Raw genomic sequence first — 27,225 nt, forward strand, 5'->3', positions numbered from 1 at the left:
CATTGTGGGAAATCTGGCTGCCCAAAGTCCACACAAGTTCACTTCCAATGCACTGAGTCAGATGTGTTCTTTGAATTGGATCAGTACTTGGGCACTGAATGATGATGTTTCAGAAGTCCATGAGATCACAATGAACAAAAGCCTCTAAACTCAGATGGGTGAGTGGTGAAATGTCTTCAAGAAAACTCAACTGCCTTTGATTTATCTTTACTTCTAGATTCATCATCAGATGATTAATCTCTGTTGCAAGGTTAGAAAAATAGGTCTCCTCCTGTGGTTTGTGCTATTCTGACCACTGGACTGTTCAATGTTACATTTGGTAGTGTAGACGTATTATGTTCAGCTCAGACCTCTCCTCGGTCATCAGTTCTTTCTGTTATTTGTCTCAGTCGTTCTCCTTTTTGTCCTGTCATCTCTGTACATTTATCATGATGTTAGTTTCAAGCAAATTTCATCTACTCATGTCAGTCTGGATGCTGCTTATTAATCTAACATGTCAAGCACCTAAAAGGACATGTTGTCAACCAAGAGGACACAAGCCATGACTACACATGTCTGCTTGTGTAGTGCATAATCGAGAAGTAGCACATTTGTGCACTCATCTGTTTTTCCAATAAACAACATTTTTATTTGGTGACACAAGCGGTTTTTGTCATCTTCTTTTGTGTTTTTGTGGACTCTGTTTTGTTTCAGTCAACTGTAGCTTTCATTGTAGCATATAAAGATTTATTTAAGAGAGAGCTGGGCCGTAAAAAAAAGGAGGAGGAGATGAGAAAGAAATGAGCCTAGGAAAAAGAAAAGCAGGGGAAATATAGAGAAAGACGACGAAGTACAGCAACGGATGGAGAAGAAATAAATAGAGCACTGTGGAAAAAGAGCTGAGAGGAGGACCCTTGTGAAGGAGGCTGGAAGGAGGAGGCAGGGGGGAGTTGGAGGGGTGTTTTTGGGGAGAAGATCTCATGCGAGAGAATGTCAGCATGGAGACATTATTTCCAAACCCTGCGTGACGTCCGCCTGGCAGACCTGCTGTGCTTAGACAGGCAGCGTGAACGCACGCACACACACACACACATGCACAAACTGAAACTTGTCTTGAATGGCTCGTGTGTACATCTGACTGTGTGTCTAACTTTGTGTCTTTGCACATTTGAGACTTTGTGTGCCTTCTGAAGGGGGAAGGCGGCTGCACTGCAGTGAAACACAGACCAGTGATCAAACATAGTGGAGATACAAGGAGGAAACCAGTCTCCGCTCATTCAATTTACATTGTACAGTAGCCTCAGATCAGCCCTTTGAAGAGGCCACCCCCAAAGCATGCAGTTAAATGAGTGTGTGTGTGTTTTCTGCCCTGATCATAATCTTCTTCCCTCCTTTTTGTATTTGTGCATGTGTTGCCATGGTTATCAGTTCTGGGTTAGGCCAGGGCAGGATCAGCATCAGCCTCTTTATTGTGTCTCCTCCTGAAAGATGGCGTGTCAGTGTTTGAGAGCAGCTACCACACTTTTCATTTCATTTCATTTGTTTTGTTTTTTTTTTTGTTTTTTCCAGTGTCCCCCGACTTTCTCCGCTTGTCTTTGCGCGTCGTCCAAGGTCTTGTTAAAAGGATGCATTTCTCCACATCCCGCAGAAAGAGAATCACAAAGCAAAGACAAGCGAGCGGTTTTGTCAGGAGATACACTCAAACAAAAAACGAACCCACACTTGCCACCACTGTCCTTGAGATGGAATGATGTTTTATTCACATGAGAAGATAAAAAAAAATAAAAAACCTTCTTTCCACTTGTTTGAAAAACTTTCACTTTACCCTTTTTCTGTAGATGTGTTCATGCTACAGCAATGAGAACTCCATTTTGTCTTTCGCTGATTCTGATTCGAATAAACTGGCAAAATTGTAAAATTCGGACGATGAATGGTTGCTGGAAAGCTTTAACAATAATAATAGTAATGCATCGGTTTTTAACGTGGTTGCCCACCAAACATCACTCCCTCGCAACAATATACCAGTGGACACACACTGGGAGCAAAGTGGATAGGGTGGAATTGAACCACCAATCTTTCAGTTGTTGGATAACTGCTCTACCTCCTGAGATACTCTGGTGTAGTCATAGACATCATCACAGCGTAGTGGAGTTGAATTAGTTTGAAACAAAGTGCTCTGACTGGTTGTAGTACTCTCCAGTTGCGTATATGTTTACAAGGCAGCACTAGTGGAACGCACTACTACTAAAGTATATTTAGTCCGACGTCACTGTGCTAATGTGCAGTTTTGACATATTTCTATATTTTATGCTTCACCCCATAAGAGACCAGTATTTCTCCTTTAACTTCATTGTTTCAACTTAACAGGCATTTGAAAATCACTCTGTAGATTTAAATTGGAAATGCATTTGTGTTTATTAATATACCCAACTATACATAATAGTCCTCATCAGCATCATTAAAGTTCTCCTTAAATACGCATTACATATATTCCACGGACAATACTTTGTGTGTGTTTTTTCTTAAATGATAATAGTACTTAGTGAAACTGGAAAAAAAGGCTTTGATATTCATTTTAAGAATAGTCTAAAGGGTATTCATTGGTCCTCTTGCGGTTTATAATTGAAGGGCTTTTAACTGATGGTGCAGCAAAAGAGTACAAAAGAGAGAACGACTACAGTTCTCTCCAAAAAATAAACCTTCTCAGAATGTATTGGACGACTTTTTTCACCAATCCATGTTAATCAGTTTCATGAGTGTGTCCTTATTGATCTGGTGACAACGTTGTGTAGTAGGTGCTAACGGCAAATGTGCTTTTACACAAACGTCAGAGAACAAACTATTGTCCTGATGAAGACATCAAGCAATAATCGGCCTTTTCCCGCCTTTCTTTGAGGCAACCATGATCTGATATTACGCTGCACATGGTGTGAGTGTGTGAGCAGCAGGGCACAGCGAAAGGAGCCGGTTACCTTGCTGAGAGTTTGGAGGTGAGCAGCCTGTCGCCCGCAGCTCTTCATGCGACAGCTCACACTGGCTGTACGGTCTTGTTCCATTTTTCCCAGCATTGTTTCAAACTCATCTGCTGCAACCGTTGTCTTGTAGGTATAATTTGCTAAGTGCTAAGCTCCCTTCATAATCAAATCGTGTTTACCAGCTAAATGCGTCTACTCTGGCACTGCAGCGGGAGGCGTCACGTTTGCATTAGCACCAACTTAATACAGCACTTTCTTTCCATGAACATGGACACCAAGTTTGTATAAATGCAAAAATACGAACATTTTTATCAGTGCCCAACGCTGAGCCCAGCCTCCTGCAGTCCCGTTGTTTGTGTTTATCAGCTGTCATTTCTTAACACAGTGATCAGCTAATAGCAGCAAGCCTCTGTCAGACAGCTCATCCGTCATGATTTATGACCCACACACACTCGTGCGCAAACACACACTTGCGCAAACACATAATCAGCTGACACGCAGGCAGCGGGAGTGGAGTGGTGACGAGACGCACTCGATCAGTCGCGGTAGCTCTTGACTGGCAGGCTGACAACTTTGATGCGGGCAAATTGAAGACAAAGCAGCCTCTATCCGCGGAAAACCTATTGGAGGCATCTCCGAAACAAAGACTAAAAGAAAGGGAGAAAGGATAAGAAAGGGGGGGAGAGAACAAGGAATGATGTTCACAATTGTGTTCCTATTATAGTGAAAATGCCATTACCGCCCACCCTGTGTCGGTGCCAGCCACATAAAGGCTCTCCGACTGTGTTTAATAATTCGAGAGCACCTCTAAAGGGAAGACAGATGGGCCAACGGTGATGATCACGTACATGCCACTGTGAACCGGTGGAAAGAAAATAAGAAAATCTCCGCTCTGTCTGCAAGCTGTAGGAAGTGGAGGTGGAGGAAGGAGGTGGAGGATGTGTCCTCTCACGCCCTGCCCTTCTCAGCGTTAGAACAGCCCCACACAGACAAACAGGACGGGGTCGATACAAGAACACCTGTTAACATTTTAAAAAGTCCACCGTAGCCTGTAGGATTTTACAATCTGGTGAGTGTTTATTGAACACTTACGCTGTTTCTCAGCACTTTCCTGCTTTGCATCGACACTCACCCGGACGGACGGGTGAGACCAGTTTTAGACAAAAAACACGACAAATAGAAATATGAAACAAGGACAGAGAAAGCAAACGACGGACGGTCCATCAGGGGTTATCCTTGCCACAACATTTCCATCTAAATGCAGATTGGACTTAGCAGTGACTTCATTACGACGGAGCGCCGTATTGCCGTTGTTTTAATTTTCACGGTGTCTCCCTCAAGAAGAGAATTTGCAATTGATTTTCTTGGTGTGAACTGCAGCACCGGCAGCAAAACCATAAAGCATTTGTCCAAATAAAGTGGACAGGAAGAGTGAGACGGGGGACGGGGAAAGTCAATGAGATTGTGAGTGTGAAGCTTGGTTGGCTTCATCTGAGGTATTGTCTTGCTGTTGGCAGCGTAAGTGGCGTAATGTTACCCAAATGGTGCTTATCCAGGTGGAACCTGGCAAGAAACTGGTGAGCAGATTAAACGTTATTGATGCCTCTTTGCTGGAGAATAAATTTTCCTGTTTTTGTTCCAAGGAAGCTCTGTGCAAGGTGGTTCAGAAATTGCAGTTTGATTGTCTTGGGACGGCGCTTTACCCTATCAGCTATCAGTCTGTGTGTGTGTTTGTGTGCCCGGAGATGGAGGGGTACGTGCGTGCGTGTGGTAAACAAATATGAGTGCCACATCCTCGAGGGGGATAAAGCAAAGAGAGTGACAGCAGGGAGTTGAATCTGATAGCATCCTCTGAAAGAATTGTTTTTTGAATGGGTTTGTGCGCGTGTGTGTACTGTATGTGTGAGCGTGGATGTGTCACTATGTCAAGCGTTACACACCTGTGAAATCACAACTGTGCATCTATACTTTTTTTTCCCATCTTATCCCCTCAGCTCCTCTTCCACATCACATCACCGCAATTTCCCCGTTACACCTACCTCCAGCTTTTTTCGCTTCCGTTTCTTTGTTTATGTAATTTCCTGCGCTTGCCTCCTCGCGATCCCACACCGTGTAACTCTTGATCCAACGCTTCTCGTTTAGCTTTCACATAGCGTCGATGTCAGGGGAAAGTAGGCCGCTGCCACCATCAAGTAAAAACTCATTTCAAAACTGATTCCATTTTTCCTGCACACCTACTCCTGTAACTCCGCTGCCCTCGCTGCCCGCAAACTACTTTGTGGTCAACAGACTTGTTTGTGGTCAGCAAAGCTGTGCGCCTCGCTTTCTTGAGTGTTTTAGTATTTTGTTAACAGAATGAAAAATAAAAAAAACGAACAAAAAACAGATTCTTTGCAAGATCTTGACCAGTTAAATGAACTTGCTGCCTTTGCAATCCAAGTTTCCAGCATTGATTACTAAGTAGTGGCGCGTTAGTGGGAGCAGGGCGAAGTGAAAGTGTCGGAAGTCCAATAGTTTGCCCAAGCAAAGAGGAGGGTTCTCAGCTAGACTGAAGGTTCCTATCACAAAGCACGATCGGGCGGACCAAAAGTTACGGCAGCATCAGAAGATCAATACGTCAAGCTTTGTTCAGGGAGAGATAAAATAAAAAAAAAATAAAAAACACAATTTTGTCACCGATACACAGAGATTCTAATCAGAAAAAAGTCCTGTGAAAAGAAAACTCTTTAGTGTTGATCTCTGGAGTTGATTAGCACCTCAGAATCACTTCTCGTAAGGGAAACCAAGCCAGACTCTTGGGGTGGGTTACGATGTAGCAGCTGCTTACAGTAAGTCCTTTTTTTTTGGATAAATGCAATTTAAAGACTTGTGGCAGTAACAGAAGGGTGGGCGTAAGGTGGCAAAGTCTGGTTCTTATGTAGAATGCATTTTATTGTCAGAGCTTCTCCTTTTCAGTGCAAAAACACAAGTACAAAAAATAGTGCAAGGTTTACAAGAGAAAGTTAAAAATATTAAATACTGAAAATATGGAAAATATAAAAAATTTATAATATATACATATATATATATTTGAAAGGTTAAAAAACAGATTAAACTGAATAACAGCATCGGGCGCAGTAAAAAGTCTATTATTACGCATCCTATATTATTTTACCTGCTGCTGAGGTGAACAACTCCACAATCATCAAAGAGAACTCTCACTCCATTTTTCAGAGACATGCTACAGACTTATGGTTTGTATCTGTGTGGAGAGGGATTCACACTGCAGCACAACAACAAGCTCAAACACCAACAAAGAATGACTTCTGACTGTCATGGACTTTCCTCCACAGTCCTCAGCCTCAACCCATCTGAACCCTTAAGGCTCAGCTGAACACCGAGAAAGCCGTTTAGGTTTAAACAAGCATTTGCTGCCTGTGCGGCTCGAGTGCTGCTGTCATCAAAGCGGAAATCGCCAATCTTTAACTTGGTATGAAGTGCATTTTTATTGCACAATGCTACAGCCATAGAATGATGACACCACTGACATTTAGATTGGTTCCTTATAAGCCTTGCTTTCACTCCGCAGCTCTGTCTGCCAAGTGGTGCGATATCTCTAAGGAAAGTGCAGGCTCGGTCTGCAGCACAAAGGAAATGCTTCCCCGGAAGGTATCTGTAGCTTTTCCCCCCACGTGGATGGTGCAACAACAACTGTGCAAACTGTACTCAGCAAAAGAAGGAGCCGTGCTGTCGGAGGAGGCAAAGGAGACAAAGAGGAAGGCAAAGAGGAAGAATGATAAGAACCGCAAAAAAAAAACACAACAGTGAACACCTCATGGGCTTTAACTGCACGGAAAGAGCTCAGGGACTTGAGACAGTTCAAAACAGACATTCAGCTGACATTAATATTACTAGATCAGTACTACACGCAGCAAAACAAGCATACCAGCACGGAGGGGCAGGGATTCAAGAGGACACTAGTCAGTCCTCTCCGTCCCGTTGCCCCTCACTAAAGCTACTTGTTTGTGCAAAGCCGTTTACTTGGCTGCACATGAAATCCTGACTATTCCACATCACCTCTGCAGTCTTTCTTCTCTCTGCGCGCTGGTACCCTGAGGAGAATGGAATCAGGTCTTCGCGTCAGCGGGGCAAACGGTAATACCACTTGAAAACAGTTGCACTGTTGCTTACATGCCGTAGATTTCTGAGCACTGGCATGATTTTTCTCACGTAACTTTAAAAAAAGAAAAGGAATAAGAGTATTTTACTAAACTGTTCCTCTGAGGGAATGTTGCTCAATGGTAAGAAAAAAACATCTGAAAAAAGTTATTCCCCTGATCAAGGTAGTCATCGTTTCGCGACCCACACTGCTCTACCGATTTATTCCTCACCTCTCCTCTTGTCTCGTTTTGTTCCCTCTGCTTTTGAAAGCGTCGTGCGTTTTGCTTCACGGGTCAACTCGCTCGACGGCCTGAGCTCCTCTCGAGTGCGAAACGAGGGGCCATTTCAGAGCGCAGATCCTGTTTGATGCTGTACCATGCAGCGCGTCATAGATCAGTTAGCGAGGGAGCCGGTGGTGCTCGTCTAAGACGATGTCACTGGGAGAAGCGGGTATTAATGTGTGTTTGTTCGCCTGTGGGGAGGGGAAAATGGGATGGGAGGACTGATATTAAGCTATCAGGCAAGAGGCACTCAGCCTCTTAGCTTGAGCAACTGCAACGGCGTAACGTCTGCAGGAGTGAGTGATGGCACCTTTTCTCTGTGTGTTCAAAGGCACATTAACCATTGAGTAAGTGTTGAAAAATGGTGCAGTCGGAGCTGTGTGTGCCTCGGTATGTGAGCGGAGGGTGCTTTTGACGTTCCAAGAACAGGAAATAGATGAGATGTTTTCACTTTTGAGTGCATCCCTGGCACACGCACGCCCGAACACAACAACAACCTGTACGTCCCTGTTGGGAAACTTAATTGGCAGTCAAAATAGGGTGGCTGATTTAAAGTTGAATCCGAATCGTGGTGTGAATTTTCCCAGCATGGGTGAAAGGTAAACCGATTTATTTTCTCACACAGGCAGACGATAAAGCAAAAATAAGATTTTTCCAGACAAAAAAAATAGACAGGTGAAGGAAAGAGCCGAGTTGAAATGCTCATCTTAAAGTTGGCAGGTGGTCGTGCTGCGGGGGAGGTGGAGGGAAGAGAATGGCAGGAGATGGGGAGAAAAATGACAGAGCAGAGAAAAGGACGGAGAGGCTGAGCGACCGGCACAGCGGTGTGCGTCTGATCGCTGGAAAAACATTGTTCCACCAATCTGCCATTTAATTACAGACAGGACAGGCCGCCCCTGGAGCGTGTAGCGCTTTAACATGCATTCAATCAAATAGGAGCGGAGCAGGACAAACAGAAAGTGTGAAGTGGAAACTGACACTAATGGAAAGAAATCAATGGGCTAATTTGCTCCACCATGCTGCCTCTGCAAGTCATCGCTGGGCATCCTTCTTTCAGTCTGTCATTTTTGTCCTATTGTTCTCTTTTTTCATTCGTCTTGACTGTTCCTCAGTGTGGCTGATGGAGCGCTAACCTTCCCCCTGGTCAAATTTATAATTATATTATTTCTGACTTACATCAAAGGACAGAAATAAATGTTATCAAATTAAAGGAAGCATTAGTAAGGCCGGGCATGTTAGCAACGCAGGCTAACAGTTGAGGTGTTCTGCACATGCTAACATGTTCGTATTGTCGATGCTAACATGTTGAAGATTACCAGACCATAGTCACCATCTGAGTTTACCGTGTTAGCATTTGTCAATTAAAACACGGGAAAATAAGGTTGATGGAAAGGGCATTCGTTTTGCACGTGTTTCTTAAAATTAGGTATTCGATAAGAGTGTTCTTTTTTTTTTTTTATTTGATGGTTGTGCTGAATCAAAGCTCAGAGTGTGTCCTATGAGATTACATTTCATCCGCAGGGGTGACATTAATGTCTGTTTGAATTTTTCTAACAGTCCCTTCAAATAGGTGTTGAGATATTTCATTTGAAACCGCAAATGTCAAGCTTGTGGTGATGTAAGAGGGAAAGTCAGGGAGGATTTTTTGGTTTGATGCATCCTCTCTGGAGCTTTGGGAATTTCAAAGCAGTCCATCACATAGTTGCTGAAATATTCAAGCCCAGACCAAAATGGGGCACCGACGGGCAGACCGTCATCGCTGCTAACAGCGTGGCTAAAATGTGGCTAGGTGATTGGAAATGCACGCACGCTTTGGGTCAAATTAGACTCGTCTCAATGACATATTTTTTTTCCCAGTGCTTTTAGAGGAGAGAAGAAAGGGAAAAGTCATTGAGGAGGTAGCAAGAAGAAAAAGGCAGATAAGGGTCAATGGTTTACAGGTCAACCTCATTCGCACACTGGATAAACAGAAGCAGGTAGAGCTCTGATAAGCTGCATTACTCTTTGTGAGTTGTTTTCCTCTGATGTAAATGAGCCACCTCTGTCTTTGCAGGCAAGGTTACACAGGATTAGAGTATAATGATAATATATGATGTGTATGATACAACCGCACCTGTGGAAAATGAGCTTGATCCTGGTTAGGAGAAAATGGAAATGCGTCAAACTGCGGTATTTTCCTGAACAAACTGGCTGATATCTTTTCCTGCATCTTTAAATCATACTGGTCCTTTTTTGTCATCTGTAGCTTTGATGAAAGTAATATTTGTATCTCTGAGGTGCTGCTAGTAGTGCTGGTGCTTCAAACTGGAAAGCAGTGCTCGTTATTGATCCTATAATACATACCCACATTTGACGCATGGTTTATTAAAGTATGTTTGATATCTTCCCTCTAGAGTCCATCCCTGCCTCCCACTGTTCAGGTAGCGCCATAATGATCTGCTGGATCAATGGCCAATAATCAGAGAGACACAATGAGCTTCTGTTTTTTTTTTTTTTTTTTTTACATTTTATTCCACAAGCAGGAGAATCTAATGGGACAAAAGAGTCTGGAAACAGAGCAAATGCTGTCCTCTATGAAAAGCAATTAACTAAAACCATTTAATGTACTGAGAAATAATTCTCTGCGACTTACATTTACAAGACAGCGTAGATTGATTCCTCCTGTCCTGACCTGTCCTCTGCTGTCCTCCCTTTTCCTCAGGCTTAACCAGCGCAGACACGGTGGTGAATATGCGGAAGGTGACCCATCAGACCATAAGCGAGGAGCTTTCTAAAACGGTCCTGCTCCCTTGCATCTTTACCCTCCGCCCCACTGCCGGTTCATCCCATGAGCCCCCCCGGATCAAGTGGACCAAGGTTTGGGGCCAGAGAGGCTCTGACGGGCTTCAGAAGGAACAGTCGGTCCTGGTGGCCAAAGACAACGTGGTCAAGGTGCGTCAAAGCAAAGGAGCACCATTGTTGTGTGTTGTATCAGCTCTTTCCTACCATTGTAATCTTTTTCTTACCATTCTCCTCTTTTCTCAGGTGAAAAAGGCCTTCCAAGGACGTGTAAGTCTGCCAGGCTACAATAGGAACCGCTACAACGCCAGTCTCGCTTTGACCGGGCTTCGTTCTAGCGACTCTGGTCTTTACCGCTGTGAAGTTGTGGTCGGCATCAACGACGAGCAAGACACCGTTCCCCTGGAGGTCACAGGTAATGTTTTCTCGTTAAGGCAGCAATTCAGACTTTGCACAGTTATCTGCGTATATGCTTCAGTTTTTTTACTAAAAGCTGCAATTATGAGTTAATTTGATAATTGTTGAAATGAATCTGCCAGTGAGTGACCTAGAGAATCCATCAACAATTCACACCATGCAAGTCAAAGTGTGTTGTAGCACTAAATCCTGCTGTCTGGATGCTTTCCAGTCACAGCTCTGGAGCTGTAAAATAAATGATTTTCTAGTTTAACCTGTGAAACGGCAAATACAGCTAAACACACCAGAAGATCTGGACTTTCCCTGTACGCTTCTGCACCAGGTTTGGTCAATCAGTCACTCGATCAGACTTTATTTGTAAAGCACTTTTCATACAAAAGTAGCACAAAGTGCTTTATACAATAACCCCACGTGTACCCCACAGCCCCCTCCCCAACACACAGCCTAACAATTCATTTTGTAGAACAAATAAAACAATATTCATTAGAAGAGGAGCACAAACTGTGGAATAAATGATTCCAGAAAAAGACCCAGTTTGCCATAGAAGAGCACACACGTCTATCCATGGTTTCACATCTATTGAACTAAACATATGTAAAGTCCTGACATCAACTCATGAAAATTGTAAGCAACTTATTTAACGGCATATTTGGGGAATTGTGGGACTTCAGTGAGACAAATTCTAAACCCTCAAAAACACCAGATGTTTAAATCTTATAGTTGAAAGCTAGCTTGGAAGTCAGCCCGTCTTCCCCCGTCTACAATATTTATGTGGATGTTGGTCTGAAGTTGCTTCATTGAGAACTGATTATGTTATGCCCTGGCAGAGATCCGTTGGGCCAGTCAAAACCTTTTGGGCAGATTTTATGCGGTGATGCACAGAAGAGTAACAGTACACATCATCTGAGCGCAATGGGGCTGGATTTGCTTATTACTAAATGGCTCAAATTAGGTCCAGAGGTTTTTTTTTTTTCTCTTGTTTTTGGTTAAATCACGTCCCATAGTGAAATTACAATGGAGTGTCACCAGACTCATATTCTCATATAAAGCCTGGCTATTTCTAGACTAGATGAAAGTTGGAAATAGTCAGGAAATATTAGGATTGGGAACCAGTCACTGAGCGTTATTAGAATTTACTCTCCTCAACCGTCCAGTTTCCTGTCTTAGCCCGTTTTAATATAGTGTCTGGCAACACGAATAGCTAGTAGCAGTGCTTCATTCATGTATCAACCTCTGAATCACTGCTGAACTCTATGCCTGTGTACAGCTCAACAATTGCTCCGAAGGACTGCTACCATGAATAATAATGACCCTGTTTTTCACGTTGGACTAATAGTCATCGCAGCGAGGCTTGTGCACTGTGATGGGGGAAAGGTGAGGGAACTGGAACACATTAAACATCATTGACCTGGCCCGTCCAGGTGCTGCTCCTGAGCTAAAAGCCTAATGAAACCTATAGACGGGAACCCAGCAGTGCACGCCTCTGTCAAACACTGTAACTCAGAGGAGCTTTGTATGGCTCTCTGTGGCTTAACTAAATGGCCAAACCATTTGCAGCATTATCCGTATCCAGGGCAGGAGCATTTGCGGAATTACCAGGCTACCTTGAGGTAGCTCACTGCTGTAGAACCGTAATTACTGTGTCAGAGTGTTTTAGCTGCAGAGCTATCATCAGATTCTTTCCAGGTCACTCACTATTTTTAATAATAAGCTATTATCATAATGACTACGGGGAATTACACAATGTTTTAGCCACTATACTGTAGTCTGCTGCTTGCCACAAATCCATGATAGCGTTAACATAACAGCATCCGTAAAAGCCCTGTGGCCTTATTATCTTACCAAGACACAGCGTGATACAGTGGCTGTTTTCTCTCATTAAGTTTAACATAGATAGCCTACACCCAATGCTTGCATACGGCTCAGATGTGAATATGTGCAGGCATGCAGATGTGTGTGTTGACATTTTGGTGTGCATGTTTGTACAGGCCACTATAATAATGCCTAGTTTCAGCACATCTGCGAGGACACCGTCCCTGCAAGCAGTGTGCCGCATCTTTCTCTTTCGGAGCTCTTCCATTTAGCAACTGAGACCCCTGTCACAATGCCCGGGAGACCCTGTATCCTCCCCCTCTTGGCCAATCGATTAACACACCATGAAAACCACTCCTTCACAGAGAAACCAATTACGTGGCCGGCGAAGAGAAGCCATCTCCAGGGCTTAGTCTTAATTGGCAGTCACGCTACATGGCAGACCACAGCCGTCCTCGCGCTAATTCTGCCGAGTGCTCAACGTGTTAATTAGCAGCTATATCAATATCATATTAATCCACACTTCTCTTCTCTTTGAGTCACTGGTGTGTTTCTAAGCCTCGGTGAGGTTGTCCTTCCGCTCCTGCCACCTCTTTCCTAATTTCTTCCTCGCTGTCTTCCTCACTCCTTCCCTGTCTCCATCTTCTTCCTTTCTCTTGGCACATATTGACCGGTTGGCTGGATGTGTCTCACCAATTAGAGCAGAGTGCCACTGATTGCATTTGTCAGCCATTGTCTGTGGTGAGATATAGCAGCTCACCATTAACTAACATTGGATAGTGTAAGGCACAAGAGAAGGGCTCCTTGACATTACTACAGAGAAAGGAAATCATCTTTTTTTTCTGTTTTTGAAGATTGTGTCGACTCAGATCTAAAACAGAGGTATTTTACATGGAAGGATCATCACTTTCTCCGTACCAATCACTGTTGACACCGTTTTAAAAAAACACATCTTTGCTTTCTTATTGCAAGACTGCTTAGCTACTCTGGAGATAGCTAGTCTATCAGTGTAAAAGGTGACAAACTTCGCCCGACAACATTTTAACTAGAACTTAACATTGACCCTTTGAATATTGTATAAAGTTAGTTTTAAAGCTATGTTTATGTAGCTGTTTCCCTGTTTCCAGTATTTATTCTATCAGACTTCTTATGTCCAGAAAGCAAATGAGTATATTTCCCAAAATTTTGCACTATTACTTAAATACCTTTAAATACAATGCATTTCCTGACTTAAGCTGAAACTCATTTGCTCAGTCGTACCATTCTGTACCTCTGTGGATTTAAGCAAATTAATGTTATTCCACTGTGTAAAATTTAAAACAATACACTGCGGCGTATTAAGCAACGATGCCAACAGCCAAGGGACACTAACTCCTCCACAGTGCTACAGTGAGGGCAGTATCTCCCTGGAGACTGTGTGTATGGAGATGTGTGAGGATGCAGATGGTAAAAATAGCGATGAGGTATTGGGCATTCAGCCCTCTTGTGAAATGGGACTGGGTTCCCCATACTGAGAGGAAACCCATTTGTCTCTCTGGTGTGCGTTTTAGCCGGCGAGCTAGCCTCTCTGTTTGGACAAAATCCCCTAGACTCAGAGGAGAAAGGACAGAAGCAGGAGGGGGAAAAAAAAAGGAACAAAACAGTGAAGATTTCTGCTCCACATTTGAGGAGGAGGAGAGTAAGGTCCTGTGTGTGTGTGTGTGTGTGTGTGTGTGTGTGTGTGTGCGCCACACTCAAACAGTCCTTTTTGCTTTCTACACCCGAAGCCTGGAGCACTAATGGTCAAATTGCCTCACGGGCCTCCATCTCACAGGAATCTCTGTCACCCTCCCAGACAAAGCCAGTGAAGATAAAGGAGCTGTATTAGTAGCCAGACGCCCACTAGCTTTCATGTCGCTGGATGCTCCTCAGGGGCACAGCCCTGTGTGAATGGCAGGCCGAGGTGGGAGGTGAGGGGAATGCTGGGTGGACACTTCCATTCCCATTTAATAGAATATATGCTGCTTTCACCACTCTGGGAATTGTGCCTCATCAGTTCATTCTTCCCCCAATCTTTTTAACTTGACTCTTTGCTATTCCTGTCTACCTCTCACCTTCTTTTTCTGTCACTGCGCTTCAATACATGCGTCTACTTGAGCGCGGCGTCGCTGCCTCTTTGTCTGCCTTCATTGTCATTCCATCACGAGTGCGGAGGCATGCAGACTGGAGCGTCCTGACACAGTGTGTTTACTGTTAAGGCAGTTAAATAAACATCAGCACCGTTTGTCACACACCGTATCCAAGGGCAACGTTGCTTTCCGCTAATGGTAAGCCAGCCGACACCGATGCAAATGAGAGTCACGTACACGGGTTGCTGAACCTGAATGTTGTACTTTTGTCGAGTACAGGTGGAACAATGTCAGTACATGAGGATGGTGTCTGGAGGGCTTTGTGCATATGCGCCTGCGAGCATGTACACGCTCATGTTTTAATGCTTCAAGGTTTCAGGTCATAAATTCGTGTGATTAATTTCTGGAGCGGCCTCCCCACTTGTTATCACATGTTTTGTCTCCCTGCTCCAGGTGTTGTGTTCCACTACCGGGCCCCTCACGACCGCTACGCCCTTTCCTTTGCTGATGCCAAGAGGGTGTGCGTGGAGAACTCAGCGGGCATTGCGACGCCAGGTCAGCTGCAGGCTACCTTCGCTGACGGCTTTGACAACTGTGACGCTGGCTGGCTGGCCGACCAGACTGTACGGTGAGGCTTTCAGCGCTAGGTGCAGCAGCAGGTGTTTGGGTTCGTTGCTGATGAAGCACCACTCAAAAGGACACTCTTTACTATCACTATGGCTACTAATGTGAACAAAATGTAATGCCTTTCACACTGTCAGCTTTACTACAGCCCTCATGGCTGCAGGAAAGTGCGTCATCAGGGATGCTATTTCAACAAATTAGTATTTCTCAAGGAGAGGGGTAAAGACTAATTAGACTACGGGCTAGAGTTGCCACGGCAACACATAAAATACAGCTAGCCATGATTCATCTGATGTGTTTTGGTTTTTTTTTATTTTGAAGGAATTACTTCCTATACTTTACAGTGGTTGCACCTTTCCTGACTTCTTCTCTTTTTTTTTGCATGTTTGTCACACCTAAATGTTTCACATCATCAAGTAAATTTAAAAAGAAGACAAAGATGACGCGAGTAAACACAAAATACAATATTTTTAAATGAAGGTTTTGATTGTTAAGGGAAAATAATCCAAACCTACATGGCCCCGTGGGAAAAAATGTTTGCCCTTGTTAACACATAACTTAACTTGATAACTCGTTCATCCTCTGAGTCCTGACACCTGATTACTGCCACACCTGTTCTCAATCAACAAATCACTTCAATAAGACCTGCCTGACAAAGTGAAGGAGACTAAGAGATCCTCAAAAGCTCAACATTACGCTGAAATCCAAAGAAATTCATCGACAGTGATGAAGGTTACTCTAATCTGACAACATTTTTCAGTAACAAGTAATCTAACACGTTACCATTTCCAACGCGGTAATCAGATTACTGTGTGTTACTATTTTCCTCATATACCTAGTTAGAAATGTTACATTTTTACTTTCTTCTATATAAATATGTATAAGTGTATTGATATATTTTTTTCTTTCTTTTGGGTCCATCCTGAGATATGGTTTTAAATTTCAGCATGCATGTTTTCAAACGTTGTGCGATTATTCCTTTGGTGTATGACCTAGAGATCCTGACTGTGACACACGGTACAATGGAGCTGATATTAGCTGTTCTGGATTGAAAGTAAAAAGCATTATAAAATCTTTCGTTAAGTTATTGATGGTTTAGCTCATGATCAAACACTGTAACAAAGTCAAATGCTCAGTCAAAAAACAAAAAAAAAGACAGACAGGTTGATGAAGTAGGACAGTCATTTGGATCGTCTTTAAGTTTGACCATAAAACTGCAGTATAATTGAACCTAATTCCCTGTTTGCACAATGTAAATTCATTTAAGTAATTCTGTGCCACTGAGCTGTCTGTCAGGCAGCTTGCCACCTTCCATTAAGCCTCTGTTAACACTACCAGCCTCTAAGCATTGATCTCCATATCTACATTTTAATTTCAAATCACCGTTGCTCCACTCGGCAGCCATATTGACTGTTGTCTTCCTGACAGTTTTTTTTTTTTTTTTTCTGGAACCTTCCTGCAGCACGCCCGGCTTCCCTATTTCTTTCTCTCCTTCCGTTCCGTGCTCCTGTTGTTATCACTTGGGAGCTATTTAATTGGTCCAAATCCAGGAGGCTCTGACTGCGCGTCAACCAGGAGGAAAGTGTCCAATTAATACTAGGGGGAAAAAATACAGACATCAGCCGTCGTTTCATCAGCCACCAAGCAGAAAAGAAGCAGCTGAGGCCAAAGACGCTACAAGACTAAGTTCTCTTGTTATGTTCTGATGAAAACAGGTTCCTATATAAGTGGAGCACTGCTGGTTGATGAGTATGTGCAGGAATATGTGCGCCCTCTGTTTTTACAGTATACTTTTGTGTGTCTTTTCCAAGTACTTCATAAGCCCCTGTATGCCCAGCGTAATCTTTTAATCAGGCTCTTTGCTTGTGCCCTGGTGCTGCTAGAATCGATGTTCTTGAGGAATAATTGCTCAGTTGGAGCCTAAATATAGATTGCTGTTTTCTCAGCCCCAAAGGCATGCCAAGCCACAGAAGAGATTCCTGACTCTTTTAACCTCTCCTTGATTTCCTACCTCCACCTCTTTTTCTCCGTGTCTGTAAAGGCTCAAGCGTTAGTGGCACTCTTGCGCTGCCAGAGAATTAAACACATTTTCAGACGGTTTAAAGTGAAACAGTTGGGTAATTATGCCGTGAAACCCACAGTGAGGGCCAAATAATTAAAAGAAACAAGATAGAGTATCTATTGAAGTGGTTTCCATTTATTGTCCCGAGGTGGTTGTGGCTTGTAGTGTACTTTGGTTTTACCACCAGTTTTAGGTCGGATATCTATGGGAGAAAGTTTTGTGTGTGTTTTTTTGTTTTTGGAAATATATTTTGGTAGGATGTGTTTAAACTCACTGCATTCAGGGCAGCGTAAAATAAACGTGTAGTTGACTTTTCATCTTATTTCAAATACGTGTGAACACGAAGGCTCGTCCCTTCGCATCCAAGTGTCTGCGGCTGCTTCTTTTGATGGCTAAGCTGTGTTAATCTTAGTCTCTCGTCTCCTCTCATCCCGTCTGTCTTTGTCTCTGTCCCTCGGCTTCCTTTGCAGGTATCCCATCCAGTCGCCTCGTCCCGGTTGCTATGGTGATCGTGAGGACTTACCTGGAGTCCGTAACTACGGCAGTAGGTTCCCCGATGAGCTGTTTGATGTCTACTGCTTCGCTAAACGACTTCAAGGTAGGAGTCAGGAGCTTCGACCATAGATTTGGGTTTTGTCGTGCGTGGGTCCACTAAGCTGTGGGTTTGCGGCGTGAGAATGCTGTGACCGGCGCTTAATACTGTTTGCACAGAAAGGTAGAGAGCGGATGGAGAGGAAGTGGAAGAGGAGGTTCATAGAAGTGAGAAGGAAGAAAACGCCTTATGTAGGCATGAGCAAAGTGGGTCAAAAGTGTTACGGTCTGAGGCGAGAACAGGTGGACTAAATATCAGTAGCTTTGTTCAAATTAAAGCCTTGTTGTCCTTTCATTCCTATTTATTATCCCAATATAATAGACACTCAATGGGGAGCAGGAAAGATTGTTTTTTTTTGCATGTTTGTCACCCCTAAATGTTTCAAATCATCAAGTAAATTTAAAAAGAAGATAAAGATAACACAAGTTAACACAAAATACAGTATTTTTAAATTACTGTAAAAAACCTACATGGCCCCGTGGGAAAAAGTGTTTGCACCTGTTAACACGTAACTTAACTGTGGTTTATCACATCTGCGTTCAGTCTCTCTAGTCACACCTGATTACTGCCACACCTGTTCTCAATCAACAAATCACTTCAATAAGACCTGCCTGACAAAGTGAAGGAGACTGAGAGATCCTCAAAAGCTCAACATTACGCTGAGATCGAAAGAAATTCAGCCCATAATAGACACTCAGTGGGGAGCAGGAAAGATCGTTTTTAGGCCATTCATAAAGTTGGACTGTGACCAGAAAGTGATATACCTGCCATGGACACATTTTTACAGTCTGCTCTGATGTTACCTTCAAATGTTAGTATGTCTGGTGAACTACTGTTGTCTAAGCTTACACAGTTTTACTTGAAATATTTGCGACTCACTTGACTTACTCATCTTAAACTTTGTAATTTGCTATATAAACGTTGGGCACTGATTCACTGTCATCATCTTCAAGTGGTTGATGCTAGGGATGACTATTTTTAAGGTTTTATCCAATACCAGTGCCAAACTGATGCTTCTGAAACGGTGCTGGTGCTTGAAATGTGCCCAAACTGGTGCTTAAGAAATGGAAAACATGCATACTTTTTCCAAAATATGTTAATATGTTTAAGGCAAATTTGTGCAAGCTGAGCAGAATATTAATTTAAATAATGTAAATAAGACCAAAAAATAAATGAATCAGTACAACTACCATAATTAGTGGCTTGGGGTCTAGAAGTCTATCAAAGACTCGTGAGATATTCGTCGTGAGATGTTTAATCAAATTCCAGGTGTTACCTCCCTGCACAATGTCGCCTTGATGCACTTGTTGCAGGTTGCCGATGCCAGTTGAGTTCAAGCACAGTCAAACTTTTGAGCGTTTGGCTTGACCCCGGATTTCCATCAGGTGCAGATGCAAATTAAGCACAGAAATCTGCATTGCTTTTTTTGGTCTGGTTACTACCATTATAGTCATTATGGTACCCAACCCTAGTTGTTGCATTGCCTAAACATCATGGATAGAGATAGAAATAAGTCTGATTGTACTATAGAGAGATGAAGTCTCGCCTCTAACCATGGACAAAGAAAAAATGTATACAATGTCCCTGTCCCTCCCACTGTTTCCGTTCTTGCAACTTTTCCACATTCCACCTCTAATCCAGCATTTGACTGTAGAGTCAGGGTCTACCTTCTTCTAGGAAGTGATTATCATCACTCCCTACTCCCTGCTGTGCTGAGCATCGTCTGTCCTCACCAGAAATTACAGGCTCAGCGGTTAAATATCAACACTGCATATGTTCTGCACTCACATCACTAGCACCTCCATCTGAGTCGCCCGACTAAATGGAAGTGTTTGTGATACTTTGTTAACCTCCTGCATGTTCCAGAGAACAATCATAATAACGAAAAAAAGCCTTTTAACACTGCGGTGTGACCCGCTCCAGGGGTTAGTCTATCTGGGTCATTTATTATGAGGCAGCACGACCACAACTGTCATTAAGCGTAATGATAGTACGAGTTTTCAGAGCTAATTATAGACAATATGAACACCCCGTATGTGAGAGAGACGCTGAGCTGAGAAGATTACATGACCACCTCCAGACTCTATATCCAGCAGTTTACAACATTATTAGGGAAATTAAAGAGCTGATTGAAACACTCCTCAGATAATTGTCATCTGTCATAGCAAAATTATTGGCTGCCCTTTTTTCCCTTATTCATTTAAAAAAAAGAAAAAAGAAAATTAAAAAAAAATTAATCACTGTTATCCACTGTGATATGACACTATGATATTCATTACACACCAACTGGCCATATATTTCATTTTGGTCTGGTCTAACAGAGTGGCATTAAAACACTACATTAAAAAATGTAGTCTCAAATACATAATAATATTTCATCAGTCTCTCAGTTCATATTATCTTCTAGCACCTCTTCTAACATACTGCGTCGCTGCTCCTTTCTCCTTTGATTTAGTTGCATCTTGACCCTTCACCCGTCTCCTCCCCGCTCAATAAAACAGGATCATCATTCCTGACTCTTTCAATGAATCTCCTGGATCCACACACACAACTTCTGTTCCTCTTTCGCTCGTATAGTTTTCATCAGAATTACAAGCACATCATCTAATTCCTTTAATTTTATTTGCGCAGGGTAGGCGTGTTGGTCTTGTTGAGCTCTCTCTGCTTGGCCTATTTCCACATTACTATTTTAACATCGCTTTCCTCTGGCTCTTCTTTCTTCTTCTCCTTCTGTCACTGTGTCTCCTTGTGTCTACTTGTCTTAGATCCTTTTTTTAACTGCTTCGAAAGAACTGTCTGTGCATAATCTGTACTTTGAGTGCTGTTGTTTTTTTATTATTGTAGGCAACAAAAAAGTCCATTCTTATGCATAACAAGTGAACCTTCTTTTTTTCAATCTCCCCCTCCACCAATTCTCCTACCAAGTTGACAAAACAGAAAACGATAGAGATTTGACAGACTGACACACAGAATAAGAAACAGATGCACCACTTTGTACAATTCAACAACCTTAAAATCAACTCAGTCACTAAAACCTACAATTGAAAGCCCATTAAACTAAAAGGATCTTGGTCTGTAAATGTCCCTGCTCGGCAACGCACACAATCACACCTCTCATTTTTCCTCTTCCTTCTCCTTCCAGGTGACGTCTTCCACTCCACAGTGCCAGAGAAGCTGAGTCTTGCCACCGCCTCCACTCACTGCCATTCCCTGGGAGCCCAGCTGGCCACTGTTGGGCAGCTCTACCTGGCCTGGCAGGCCGGTCTGGACCAGTGTGACCCTGGATGGCTGGCTGATGGCAGCGTCCGCTATCCCATCAACGTCCCGCGGAGGAACTGCGGCGGGGACGAACCCGGTGTGCGGACCGTCTACAACAACCCCAATCGCACCGGCTTCCCTGACACCACGGCCCTGTTTGATGCCTACTGCTACAGAGGTACTGAGGGCTCGGCGATGATGAGGTTGATGGAGCATATTTGTGGTAATTGCCATGGCAACAATAGCAGGGTCTGGGGACTTGCTTCCCATTCTAGTTTTTAATTGGCGAGGCATGTTTGTGTCATACATGAGGGACTTGCGAAGACACTGTGTGACATTTGTGTCCCCCATGGTGGATTTGAGAGCTTGTATCTCATGTGTAGTGAAGCCTGGGAGAGAGGATGAAAGAGAGTGAACAGGGGCGAGAGCCTGAATACAGTAAAACCAGCCGGGGTTCACAAGAGCTCTGACCTTGTCCTTTTAACATGTGCAAAGTGTGACTGGAATAAGTTCCATCTTCACACTGGATTGACTACAGCCAACACTGACACAGTACAGATAATCACCCCTGAGCTTATTTTTGTTTTCCTGGTTTACACTGATTGCAAAAGATTGGAAATTAAGATTTGAAGATGTATATTTCCACAGATTTTGTTTTAAAATTAAAAGACACTTCCATCTCTCACAGTGTCAGCGCATGAATATCGCTGAGGCAAAACATCTGCATAAACCAATCATTTTAAGTAAACAGTAGCAGCGTGAGAGAAAAGCAGCCGTGAATCTGTCAAAACAAACATCTGATAGATGAGCCCTTCCGTGCCAGTGTTGTATGCACATTAACATTAATATTTAAAACAAGCAATGCCTAAAATTACATAAAAATGTTAATAGTCAGCTTGGATTCGATAACAATGGTGCATGTGATTATTTTGGTGCACTCCCACTGATACAGCATGAACTAACCCACTCGTGATATGCTTGTCAGTTCATAACACTGTGTATGGTGCTCTGAATTTAATATTTAATGCTATATTTGCTAATGCTAATGCTAATATTTAATAATCAGACATGGTTTTGACAATGAAAAATGAAATAGTAGTACTGATTGCGAATTTTGCTTTGTTTTGTGTTGTGATGAAGCGGGTCAAGTGAAATGTTGTTGTGTGTTGCAGCCCACCAGCTGGCGGGGGTCCAGGCGGCAGAGGTTTTGTACCAGACTGCTAACCCGGCAGAAGAGGCCCTGCCTTCAGCCGCTGAAGCCCAGCCCAGTGCCCCTTTTGCTAAGACCTCCACGTGGACCGGCCTGGTTGACTTGGACAAAGCAGGGGTCCCCTCCATTGCTGAAATCAACAACTCGTCCGAGATCTCAGAAGAGCACGTGGTCATTCACTTAAATCCCGGGGAGGGCTGGGATGAAAGGCAAGATGGACCAAAAACGAGCCAATCTAGCCAGGGCGAGTCTGACAGCACAAACAGCAGCAACACCTTAGGTCTGTCTGACCTCGAAGGCCTGGAAAGCCACGGAGGTTCTGCCCACGAGGAAGAAGATGGCACCTCCTTTGGACCGAACACCCCAACGCTATCCCCCCTAGCTTCTTCCACCCCTCAGACTCAGACGGCTAATAGTATTCTGACTGACTTTGTTAACACCCTTATGAAGCCCTTTAAGTACTGGACTGGGGATGAAGAGGGCAACGAGACTGAAGAGGGACACACGGTACCTGAAGAAAACGCAGAAGGGAACCAGACGCATGGAGAAGCATCCGGAAGGAACCTAAGTATACCCAAACCCAGCGGGAACAAGGGCAGCATGGACAACGCTATAACGGAGGGCAGAAGTGGCACTTTCTCCTTCAAGGGCTCCAGCAGTGAGCCGCACAGTCCAGAGGAGGGTCTGTCCGAGCAGGAAAAAGAGGTTTTGCCTCTGACTCGATTAGTGCCTGCAGTACGAAACGCAGGTCACAGTGACACAAACACCCATCCAAGAGAGCAGGACGCAGACATCCCTCAAACCACTGCTAACGGTAAGAACTCACCTCTCTGTGTATTTAGAATTCAACTCTAACCTTTAAAACAGATGCAATATTAAAAAAGAAATGAGGCTGAGCTCTCAAGCGGTGGGGTGTTGAAAATGTGTTTAAATGCCGCCTGTAAACGCAGAATGTGTTCATGTCGTGCTTTTTAAGCAGTCACTGCGTCTCCATTCCTCTAGCTCGTCTTTTCCCTTGAGTATGATATAATGTATTCCTTTGTAGGGCAATTTGAAGTATTGCTGTAAAATTAATTACACGGTAATTGCAAACAAACAGAAGGGACGTATCACGTACAGTAACGCAAACTGTTGGAGTGTAGACCGTTCCTCCTTCATTCTCTTATTTCCTGATGGAGTGCTTTGTTTATAGATGAATTAAACAGAGAACATTACAAAGTTTAAGATGAGGAAAGAAAGCACAGCAACTTACCAGACATCGCAGAGGTTGAAGCAGTGTGTTTGAGGACAGATGCTTCGGGGAGGGCGGCATGCGAATGTAGGTGTTGGATGTGCGTGCGTGCTGCATGGGCGAGTGAGTGCTGAAGAACCTGAAGGCCTTGTCAGACAGGTTACATCCACCTTGGATCGGGTTACCTTCAGAGATGATACAGCGCAACAAACCCAAGGACAGAAAATGTCGCCAGTTCACAGTTTTCAGCTCGCACATTCTTAAAAGCGCCCCGCTTTCTAAGTGCCGTGGAAGGAGTAGACTGAAGATGAAAGGACCAGCTTGTGACTGTGAGATTGGTCAACCAGTAACTACAGGAGCGAGGCATCTACAGTGACGGCAAATTACAGCACAGTGCAGAAATGTATAGGACGGAAGCCAAGAAGAAAGTGCACCGCAGCCTTGGGTTGCTTTTCCTTTAATGGCCACCACAAATAACACATCCTTGGCAGCAGCTAAAAGGGGAGGATACAAAGTAAGACAAACACTCTCACACAGACAGCCAGAAGAATGATTCAATAAAGGTGTTAGGCTTTCCTCACTTTGCAATTGCCAGCTTTATTAATATAAATGCTCACTGCTGTGCTACCTGAAATCCCATAGCAACCCAATCCTAAGGTATTAATGAAAATCCGGGCTTTAGTCGGCATGCATTATTCACAACCTTATCCAATTAACATTGGGGTTGGGCTGCACTGCCGTTCACTCTAACCTCCGTGTACGTCTCTGCCAATTAGGAAGTGGCTCTCTGAAGGTAGGCGGTAATGATCACTACAGCGAGGGAGAGCAGCGCACGAGGGGCAGGAGTAGTCTGAGAAGGAGGGAAGATGGGGAAGGATGGTGGAAGGAGAGCGAGGAGAAGTCGCTGTTTGCTTTAATGTTACTGTGATGGAAAGCTGGCCAACTGATGTCTCTTCTTAAACCGGCGTCAGTGAGCCGAATTAACTCAGTTATTGCACACCGCGGGCTGTCTCTTGGATCTCAACACTCCTTAGCGATTGATGGTGCCATGTTGCCGCTTTGATTGTGGGGGTTGCAAAGCTTTGCTCTGCAGACAGTACATCTGAGAATTTGCCAAGAATTTGATATTGAATGAAATTATTCTGAAGACTATAAGAAAAAAAAGGTCTCTGAGGGTAGAGAGATAATTTCCCCCACATATCAACATATTTTAAACATTTTATTTAATGAAGTGTTTATTTTCTCAAGCGCCTAATGGAAATAACCATCAAATGTTTGAATGAGTTCTGCACTGGAGCTCTGGCCGTCTGTCAAAGGAATACATATCTGTATCACACTATTCTTGTCAACCCCTGAGACTGAAGTGAGCAGAGATACTCCTTACATGATTCACGTGGCCATGCAATAACTTCCCCTCAGTCTTTTTTATTAGATGCAATATCTGTAGATGGGTCGAGGTGGCATTGGTGCCATCTGTCTCGCTCTCCTTCTCTTTCTCCCATCGCCAGCCTCCACTTTCACAATTTAATATCATGTCTGCCTGACCCGGGGGATTCTCTCAGCCCGTTTACTCCAGTAAAGTGGAGTCAACACAGCAGAACCACTCACAGTGGAAGCACACAATTACTTTCTGAATACGGTTTATTATAAAATAGTTTTTGCAGCATTTCTGCTTTGAGTTGCTGCTTTTTTTTTTATTATTATTATTTTATTCTGCCGACAGATTTACAGCAGCACAACTGAACTTCCACCATGCTCTAAATAGCGCCATGAAATCACCCAAACCTATGCTTAATTGTCTCATTTTATTTATTACATGGGTCATTACATAGATGATCAAACCAGATTAATGTGTTTAATTATTCTCACTTCCATCCGTGTGTGTAGTAAAAGTGTGTAATTAGCTGTTTGGATTATTAATAGGACAATTACGCCTGGCTGCATAGCTCTTATGGAAATGAACTTCAGACTCGTAAGCCTCGCTTAGGCATAAGGCAACAGCGAACGTTATGAATAATTTATACACACTTTAATATTTTATGCGTGAACATATTTGTGTATGTTCTCTTCCTCTTGTGGTCATTTGTTGTGCTGTATTGCTGTTCTTTTCTGACAACTATGACGATGGTACCAACACTAGCTGGGCCTCTTGGTAATACTGATGCCCTTAAAAATGACACACCACCCTCCCCACACACACAGTTAGAAGAGATGCAGCCATAATGAATTATTGATGGTGTAGACAGAGTCTGGTTTAAGGGCGTAAGCTGATAAGGTACAGTGGACCACTTCGTCTAAATAAACACGTTTAGATTGTGCTTATTGTGGAGCCAGTCATTTGCTTATCGTGTCGCAACTGCTCCTGCATTTTTCCACATGGCTTCTCTCACCACCGGCAACTGTGCTCCAGCAAGAGGTTGTTTTGGGTAAAAGAAATCCGCAGGGATCAGGAAAACAGGGGCCGAGAAGAGGAGTGTGAAATTACATTTGAATGCGTCCTCCCCTTCCTTTTGGTCTGAGTTTATCTGTGTGCACACGTGCAATCACCCCTCCACAAAAGGTGGGACCCGCAACTCCAGCAACTTGATCAGCTCCACTGGCGAGGAGAAAAATCCAAAACATGCAATTTGCCTACATCTTAAAACAAAAATAGAAAACTGAGCTTAAATCCCAGTTCCCAGCAAATTTAAAGAAGGACAGTTAACACTTTTTAGACTTAACAGATACAGTTTAGATTAGAAAATTCATTGTCCAAAAGTGAATCATGGGTGAATAACTATGACAGCACATCATCATGTTATGGTAGGCATGTATAAGGGATTTCACATATTTGTTCTCCAAAGTATTGAGCAATATTTAAATTGCAATCTAAAGTCTTGTTTCCACTGTTACAATACCTTACAAAAAGTTGATATTTTTATACCATTTTTAGTTCACAGGAAAAATTGCCACTCTGAGGATATGAAACTTTAGATTGTTATTAAAAGAGGCGTACAGCAAGAATACTATTTTTTTTATATACTATTTTTAATGAAAGCTTCTTGAGGTATTGCCTTTGTTCACACAATCAAAAGAAAAAGCAAGTGCAAGCAAAAAAAATGCCATTTTATTTTCTAGTAAAATAAATATATACCTATATATGCATGCATAGACATACTCACACCCATAACAGTAGCCTATAGTTTTTCACAGCGTTCAGATTTTGTGCTAAGATCACCAGCATGACATCACACTTCTTGAGCCGCAAATGCGCCCCACTGTAGCTGACCTTCAAGTAGCAGTACACGCATACTTGTTAGGATAGTAGGCAAGGTGAACTTAATCCTCCAAAAGTGGCTGTGGAAGCTTTGAACTTTGTTCGAAACACCAGAACAACACGTTATTATATGAGTGGTGAGGAAAAAGGGAAAACAAAAAGAGGGGCAAGAAAGGACAGCTGGTACTTTGATACTGACGAGTACTGAAAGTAGTGAATATAGTATAATAAAGTATAGTAGTGAATAGTGAGTGAATATTCAGAATCAACAGGTATTGAAAATTTAGATTCAGATATTCAAACCACCCATTCAGAATAAAAAGTATTTGCCTTGTTTGATGCTTAATAGATAACACCTGTTATTACCACACTCTTAACTTAGTGTTTCTTCAAATGATTAAATTCTAAACTAAGACTGAATGTCTCAATCAAAAGTTTCTTGATTCTTTTTTACCATTTCCATTGTAAACGACATCTAGCCAGGAACACTGTCTCAAGGATT

The 27,225-nt window shown here is 43.1% G+C and overlaps 1 protein-coding gene across 1 annotated transcript in view; it reads left to right on the top strand.

Moving 5' to 3' along the window:
* Positions 1-27,225, top strand: part of ncanb (neurocan b) — a 142,149-nt gene that overhangs the window by 36,009 nt on the left and 78,915 nt on the right. Inside the window, exons 3-8 of the mRNA XM_047587719.1 lie at positions 10,077-10,306; positions 10,400-10,568; positions 14,944-15,118; positions 17,647-17,774; positions 20,911-21,204; positions 22,199-23,050. Of these exons, the coding sequence (XP_047443675.1) occupies positions 10,077-10,306; positions 10,400-10,568; positions 14,944-15,118; positions 17,647-17,774; positions 20,911-21,204; positions 22,199-23,050 (1,848 nt within the window). The remainder of the gene's footprint in view (positions 1-10,076; positions 10,307-10,399; positions 10,569-14,943; positions 15,119-17,646; positions 17,775-20,910; positions 21,205-22,198; positions 23,051-27,225) is intronic.

The sequence above is a fragment of the Mugil cephalus genome, chromosome 6 (genome assembly GCF_022458985.1).
Source record: "Mugil cephalus isolate CIBA_MC_2020 chromosome 6, CIBA_Mcephalus_1.1, whole genome shotgun sequence".
Taxonomy (NCBI): Eukaryota; Metazoa; Chordata; class Actinopteri; order Mugiliformes; family Mugilidae; genus Mugil; species Mugil cephalus.